General features: G+C 40.4%; 1 protein-coding gene across 1 annotated transcript; it reads left to right on the top strand.

Annotated features, from left to right (window-relative positions):
• Positions 1–1,833: 1,833 nt before the first annotated feature.
• Positions 1,834–6,638, top strand: LOC104946197 (putative sodium-coupled neutral amino acid transporter 8). The gene is made up of 4 exons (XM_010771974.1): positions 1,834–2,051; positions 3,130–3,332; positions 3,407–3,458; positions 5,808–6,638. Exons 1-4 carry the CDS (start codon positions 1,834–1,836, stop codon positions 5,908–5,910), a joined length of 576 nt encoding a protein of 191 aa, XP_010770276.1. The 3' UTR covers positions 5,911–6,638.
• The last annotated feature ends 1,133 nt before the right edge of the window (positions 6,639–7,771 follow it).

Here is a 7,771-nt window from a genome sequence, read left to right on the forward strand (position 1 = left end):
TGAAGTCAGTATTTTATAAATCGCAAACATTGCGTGGAAACTGGCGTACGCCTTTTTCGTAGCGTATATCCCTTTATAAATGAGGCCCCAGGCCTGAATGAAGTGTGAAAAAAAACTACAGTCTTTGGCTGTGTGAGGGTTCTTCAGCTGAAGAACCCTCACAGCCAAGACAGTTTCTTTTCATGAGACTCCTTTTTAATATAATGTTTTCAGGAGCACACAGTTCTTCATTAATCCAGCCTATATGTTTGCTCTCAAAGAAAACCAGATTGATGCATTAACTTTAAAGGGGACCCATCATGCAAAATGAACTTTTTGATGTCTTTTATACATAGATATGTGTCCCCGGTGTGTCAGGGAACCCACGCAGCGTCAGAAAATAAAACCTTCCCTCTTTTCCTCCGCACCCAAATCTCTAAAAACGGGGGTGAAACGGAGCTGATCCAGATTTGCGTCCGATATGACGTAATATCTGAAATGTGGACCCACGGCACTATCAGAAATGTTGCTATCAGAAACAATGCCGACTGTTTTGGACGTAATATGGTCGGTGTTTACATTAGCATCGCTAACACTCAGAGCTAACTGGAGAGAGCGTGTGTGAAGAAGCTGGAAATAAAAAGGAACTCACCTTGTGGTATAACCGGCAAGAGAGAAAGCATTTGAGCTCCATACTGTTTCAGAAGTAATCCTTGATAATCCATGATATGGCGTTTCATCACGGCAGAATCTGCCGGTAGAATCTCCCGCATGAGCAGGAATAAGCTCCGCCCCTCTTTTTTTATGAATTTCTTATTTAAAAAAGAAAAGAAGCTGTATACCCAAAATCAGCACTTTTGAAACAGGAAGTGAAATGGAGGGATATGAGGCATGGGTAGAATGGGTGACCTGTTTGGTATTTTGAGCAAAACATACGAAGTCAGATTAAATAAAATAACGACTTCTCCAAGTTTATACTTTTCTCCAGAGTGCCGTGGTTCATTGTTTATTAATGTGTTTCAGCGGCATTTACCGACCGCTGCAGTGCTGCTCGTCCACTGGAGTTTATTCTCCCGTTAGCTCCGTTAGCTAATACTTTAGAGCGGCTGAGCGGCCTCTCTAAAGTATTCACTGTCTGACTGTCACACAAGCAGCTGATACATATACCCAATTCCCCTTAAGTGAATGTGTGTCAGTCTGAATTGACGCTGTTTGGCATCACAACGCTGTTATTAAAGTGTCTCTGGTATAAAATGGGTGATGTTAGCATAGCAACCGAAGCTAAACTGACTATCTTGACTACTTGTTGCTATCCTATTGTGGCATAAGCCGTTTTACCGGCGTATTTTTCATTATGATTCTACTTGTGATAGTCGGACACGACAACCTGTGCAGCCCATCTATTGATTCCATCTGATTACTGCTATAATACCAAACATAACGTCTACCCCCTCCACAATGATCAATGACAGCGAACGGATGGTCAAAGTAAGGTACAAATGAACAGAATCACACGAAGCCTGGTTAGTGTTGCCTGGCTTTATAAAGTGTGTTTTTTTTAATTTATATATAAGTGTGGTTGCGTTCTAGTCACTTTGCTCAGCACTGCTGCTTGTTACAACTTTCATTTGCCGTACTTGCCTTTAACTGTTAGCTCAGGTAAATCTCGCCCCCCTCCGACGTAAGCGTGACGTATGCGGTTCGTGCTTCTAGGCCGTCAATTTTTTGGTGCTTAAAACGAACCGGATTCTTAGAGCTTAGAGCTTAGAGGCTGCTCCGGTGCGCTGTGAACAGGAAAAAACGGTGCTTATCAGGCTCTGCCTCCGAACCGACCCTGGAACCGCGTTGGTGAGAATGCCCCATAAGGGTCTGAACAACATACTGGATCAATTCCAGCATGGTAGCATTGTTCTTTCCGTTGCAGGGGTTTATGGGTACCTGACATTTGGAAAGGACGTGAAAGCTGACATTCTGATGTCGTACTCCAGCGATGACGTTCTGATGATCATCGCCAGACTTCTGTTTGGACTCTCCATCATCACCATATACCCCATCATCCTGCTGCTGGGCAGGTGAGGAACGCAGCCTCATGTCGCTTCTGTTGAAGCTTATGAACTGTATCAGTCACTTTTTTAAATGAAATAATTCAAAGTCATTTCAAATAATTACCCGTGCACCTACATTTCTAAAGTTACATTCATCAATCAGTTACTATAATACTTTAATGGTCGGATCAAGCCTGAACAGCAGCTCCATTTGCAACATCAACATGGACCAATATCAAGACACAATACATGAAACAGGCTGCATTTGATCTGGGATTTAACTCCGTATTTACTGTTAAGATTGACTGGTGCACAAAGGAGTATAGTTAAATCAGTAATTATTCAGAACTGTAACCCTTAGAATGCCAGATTGTTAACGTATATAATACATTTTCTGTAGTTAAAGGGTTATTACACCTTTTTACAGTCTGGGATGTGACCATGGTTAGGTGCAACATCGATTATTTTGTTTTTTTATGTAAATAATGCATCTGTTGTTTACGAAGAAAAATATATAATTACAAAAACTGAATTTTATTTCTAAATAATAGGTTTATCGTTTAGTTTTCCACAATCGTAAATATACCATGTTTTTTTATCACACCAAACATAAAACACCACGCAAATATCAACATGTCAAAAGGTATGCCATATGCCTTGCCTTAAATTATTTGAAGAAATGTCTAATAATGCCCGAGCATAACATTTAAGTTGAAATAAATGTTCCCACATTTACTTATTGCAATAAATACAGCAGTACATAAAACCTCTGACCTCCTTAAATGCTCTGCCTGGGTGTCAATGGTTGTGCTCAAGTTATGTAATATATGCTAAACTTGTTGGGCCTAGTACACATACTGTTGTTTTGCGCCTACATTCAAACATTTGGATTAAATAAAAAAGGCTAACGAAACACCAGCAAATACATTTAAGATCATGAAATGTGATTGATTTAAATGATTTGACAGTAATGAGCATAACATTTTTTGTTCCGATTTTGGTTTCCTTCCTAAACAGAAAAGATTATTCGAACGCCACTAATGTTATTGCTGCATTAAGACCCTCTGTAACCTCACTGATAAAACCCCCTCCCGCCCCCCCTCAGATCAGTGATCCTGGACCCCCTGCTGAGTCGGCGGAGGAGGCGTGACGGCGTGGTGTCGGCAGAGTTTGAGAGCCGCAGCCGCATCGTGCTGACGGTGCTGTGGATCGCCGTCACGCTGCTCATCGCCACCTTCGTCCCCGACATCAGCAAAGTGATCAGCGTCATCGGGGGGGTCAGCGCCTTCTTCATCTTCATCTTCCCAGGTAACACTCTGGCTACAGGTTCATGTTCTCTCTGACGTGGTTCAGCCTGTAAACCCTGTGCTGTGTTTGGACAGGACTCTGCCTGATGTTCGCCATGCAGTCTGAGCCGGTGTCCTTTAAAACCAGGTGAGAACAAACTTCATCTAAATGTTAATGTACTGCAAATAAACGTCTGGGTGATAATCCAAAGAACAAAAGTTGGTAAATAAATTAGGTATTTTCAGAAAGTTCACTGTTGAAGCAACCTCTAATATGTACACTGAACAAAAATATAAATGCAACACTTTTGTTTTTGCTCCCATTTTTCATGAGATGAACTCAAAGATCTAAAACATTTTCTATATACACAAAATAACCATTTCTCTCAAATATTGTTCACAAATCTGAAAAAATCTGTGATAGTGAGCACTTCTCCTTTGCCGAGATAATCCATCCCCCCTCACAGGTGTGGCATATCAAGATGCTGATTAGACAGCATGATTATTGCACAGGTGTGCCTTAGGCTGGCCACAATAAAAGGCCACTCTGAAACGTGCAGTTTTGCTTTATTGGGGGGGAGGGTAATGTTGTGAATCGAGTGGCCCATGGTGGTGGTGGGGTTATGGTATGGGCAGGCGTATGTTATGGACGATGAACACAGGCCACTCGATTCACAACATTACCCTAACCCTAACCCTAACCCTCACACCAGATACTGACTGGTTTTCGGACCCCCCCAGACCCCCCCAATAAAGCAAAAATGCACGTTTCAGAGTGGCCTTTTATTGTGGCCAGCCTAAGGCACACCTGTGCAATAATCATGCTGTCTAATCAGCTTCTTGATATGCCACACCTGTGAGGTGGGATGGATTATCTCGGCAAAGGAGAAGTGCTCACTATCACAGATTTTCAGATTTGTGAACAATATTTGAGAAAAATGGTTATTTTGTGTATATAGAAAATGTTTTAGATCTTTGAGTTCATCTCACGAAAATTGGGAGCAAAAACAAAAGTGTTGCGTTTATATTTTTGTTCAGTGTATAGATACAAAGTGTATTGGTGGCTCTCAGGATGCTGATGTCTTTTAGTCAGTTCAGTCTGCACGTTCTTCAACATGATGCATGACAATATGATGCATTCAGAACAAAACACTGACACTCACATGTCAAACACACGTTTATGATACTTGCACATTTTGCTCAGCAGAATAATCTCCACATGTAAGCACAACTTTTATTTTGAAATGCAATCATCAGAAGTAAAAAGCTAAACGCTATCAGCAGACTACATGACGGTCACATGACTCACCATCCACATCCATTAAGCTAAAGCGGCTAATGCTCAGTGTACAGTCTAATTTAGTCACTTGTTAGTAACTGCTGTTTTTATGACCTGAAAAACTTCAGACATTCACCAGCGGGATTTTTTCTGATATATTTTATGTCATAAAATAAAACACGAGTTAACCACAGACCTTATTCAACATGTTTTTGATCTTGAAACAAGGGAGTTTTTAGGAAGTGCTTAACTCATTCTTACGTTTACGACTCATTCCAGCACCGCTCTGAGTCCCTGTAAGGACCCAATGACCTCTAGCATATTTCCCCTCCATAAAAATGAAAGTTATTTTCGACTACTGTGAGGCTCCACAAACGACTAGATCATCAATAGACATTCGGTACTCTTGTATTCTCTTTTGTAAAATTGTAATAAACAATGCAACAAATAGGGCTTACCTGTGACAAGGTGAGAGCACATTTACACACGGCATCTATTGCACGTCTGTCCGTCCTGGGAGAGGGATCCCTCCTCTGTTGCTCTCCCTAAGGTTTCTCCCATTTTTCCCTTTAAACTGTGGGTTTTCTCTGGAAGTTTTTCTTGTACGATGTGAGGGTCTAAGGACAGAGGGTGTCGTATTGTCATACTGATATTCTGTACAAACTGTGAAGTTCACTGAGACAAATGTAACATTTGTGATATTGGGCTATATAAATAAACATTGATTGATTGATTGATTGATTGATTGATTGAGCACATGGGGGGAGGGGGGCTGGGCTGATAAGGGGGTTCTCTTGCAAGCTCTTTTAACTTTTACACCTGGCTTATCGTAGCAATTAAGACCACCAGTTGAGTCAAAGATCTCACATGTTCCTTCTCAGAGTCACAACTCACATTCCAACGCCCATATTACCAATCCAGATATCAAAAAACACATTTGGCAGTATGTTTATGGTCAGGAACTCTTTTGGATGCAGGGGGGGAAAAAGAATATGCTCAATGTTGCATAATGTTAAGGACCTCCCAACCACACTTTTCTTTATATTTGTTCAGTATCAATGTAATCTAGTGGTAGTTGTGAATGAGTGAACCACACAGACTTTGAACACCCTGAGATATACAGAGGAGATGATGCATGCTTATTTACTGATTGATCTGAGAGGTGCTTGTAGCATTAGCCTCAGTTCTTATGTGTCTCCTTGTATCCCCCCCCCCCAGAGTGTTCCTCACAGGGTGGGGAGGGGTGACCCTGCTCTGCGGAGCCTTCGTCTTTGGACAGAGCACCACCATCGCCGTCATGCAGGTCCTGGGTAGGATCTGAGGGTCCTTCAGTGAGGACCGGCCACCCTGGACCTCTGATATGGCCCCTGAACTATCAAGAGGCCCCTCAAAAACGTGCTACTCATGGCCTTACAATGGACTTAACCAGAACACGCCCGTTTTCCCCTTCAGTGTCGAGGTACGTTGTTTTCCTTTGGGTTTGTTGTTCTTCCTTGCATCCCGACAAAGGCCTCGTCTGCTTCTCGCCATGCGGAGATGATCTGATTGAAAACCCCAGGTGTTGCTGCAGTTTATTGTTATTTTTTGCATATTTTATTGAATATCTGCATTCAACCTACCTATTTTCAGAAAACAATTACATATGTCTATGGATAAGATGAAGAGCTTTATAAAGACTTGTCGGTTTCTTGAACACCATATGAGACGAATACTTAATTATCAGGAATGTAACATCAAACGGTTATAACATTATTCCAAAATGAAAACTGGAAAGCTATAACCATATGTGCAGTAAACCAGGAATATGTGATTGTGAATATTTAATATTTCCTTTTGTTTAACCACCAGTGCTTAAGCGAGAATATTTTTGATGTTTCTGTAAATTGGGATGCAACTGTGTAAATAAGTCTTGTCATATGTTTTTTTTATGTAAAAAAAAGAAAAGAGTTCTGGCATTTGAAGAAATTGTAACTGAAGTATAAAGTAGACAACTTTAAGTAAACATTGCAAAATGAAAAGATAATAAAATACAATAATTTTTATATGAAACCTTCATTGAATGTGTATTTTTTTTTGGCTGTTTTAGTATACTTGTAGCAAAAAAGAATCTGGATGGAAATAATAAAACATTGGATGTCTTTCTGCCAGATAAACTTCACAAATGGGCTGCAAATTATGATTATTAGGTTGCTGTTTTCTTACTAAATGTATTAGCTCCGCCATAGATTTAGTTTTAGTTTTGTTTGACAGCAGGCTAAGATAAGATGGACCTTTTTAATAATCTCCATAGGGAAATTCACGTGTCAAGGCAGAAACAGGATTGCTGCCAAACAGAGAACAATGGTCAAAGGTTCTTGACAACTTGCCACCAATCACTGTCCGGTCAGCATTTTCTACATTTTACACGTCTAATTTACAAACAAATGGGTACATACAATAATTTGGACAAACGTAAGATGTTATGTTAACTGCTAACCAAACGGTGGCTTGTCATGCATACTTAATCTACCAATAGATTTATATTTGCTGCGATAACTCGGTATAGTTCATTCCCTGTGTAGCCTGTCTTGTTACTGCAGTTCAGCAATTCTTTTTGACACTTGCAGTAAACGGTCAGCAGATAGCTGAAACCAAAGCCCTTTAGCGTCTTCTGCTAATGTTGGCTACGTCCCACTCATTACGTTTGTCTGAAACAAATCAAATGTGATCCAATCGGGGCTTTTTTGTTTGGTTAGTTTGTCATGCAATTGGCTAGTGACCATGTTTGAAATGTTGAATTGAAACGCTTAACACTACTTTGCTAATGGTTAACCAACACGTTTGCTAGTATCCTTCAAAGATGGCCGACCTGCTGTTGATGATCTCTTAATCCCATTCCCTATCGTGCATGCTGTCTTTTCTAAAGTATACTTCACTTTTGACACCTACCGTAAATGTGGACCCACTTGATGTGATTAGAATTAGGGTGGATTTGGAACACACTGTAACTATGAAAAATAAACTGAAAGTGCCCCTTTAATTCAAATGTATCTTATCAAACCGTTAAGTGAACAATTGTGTATTCAGGATTGTTTTATTGATGATAAGACTACAATCTGCCAGAATTGTTCCGTATGAAACAAACACCAAAACAAGTCATCGCCAGGATTCAAAATAAAAGCCACACAGTTTTATATTTTTAT

Source organism: Notothenia coriiceps, unplaced genomic scaffold (genome assembly GCF_000735185.1).
Source record: "Notothenia coriiceps isolate Sejong01 unplaced genomic scaffold, NC01 NC01_scaffold00010736, whole genome shotgun sequence".
Lineage (NCBI taxonomy): Eukaryota > Metazoa > Chordata > Actinopteri > Perciformes > Nototheniidae > Notothenia > Notothenia coriiceps.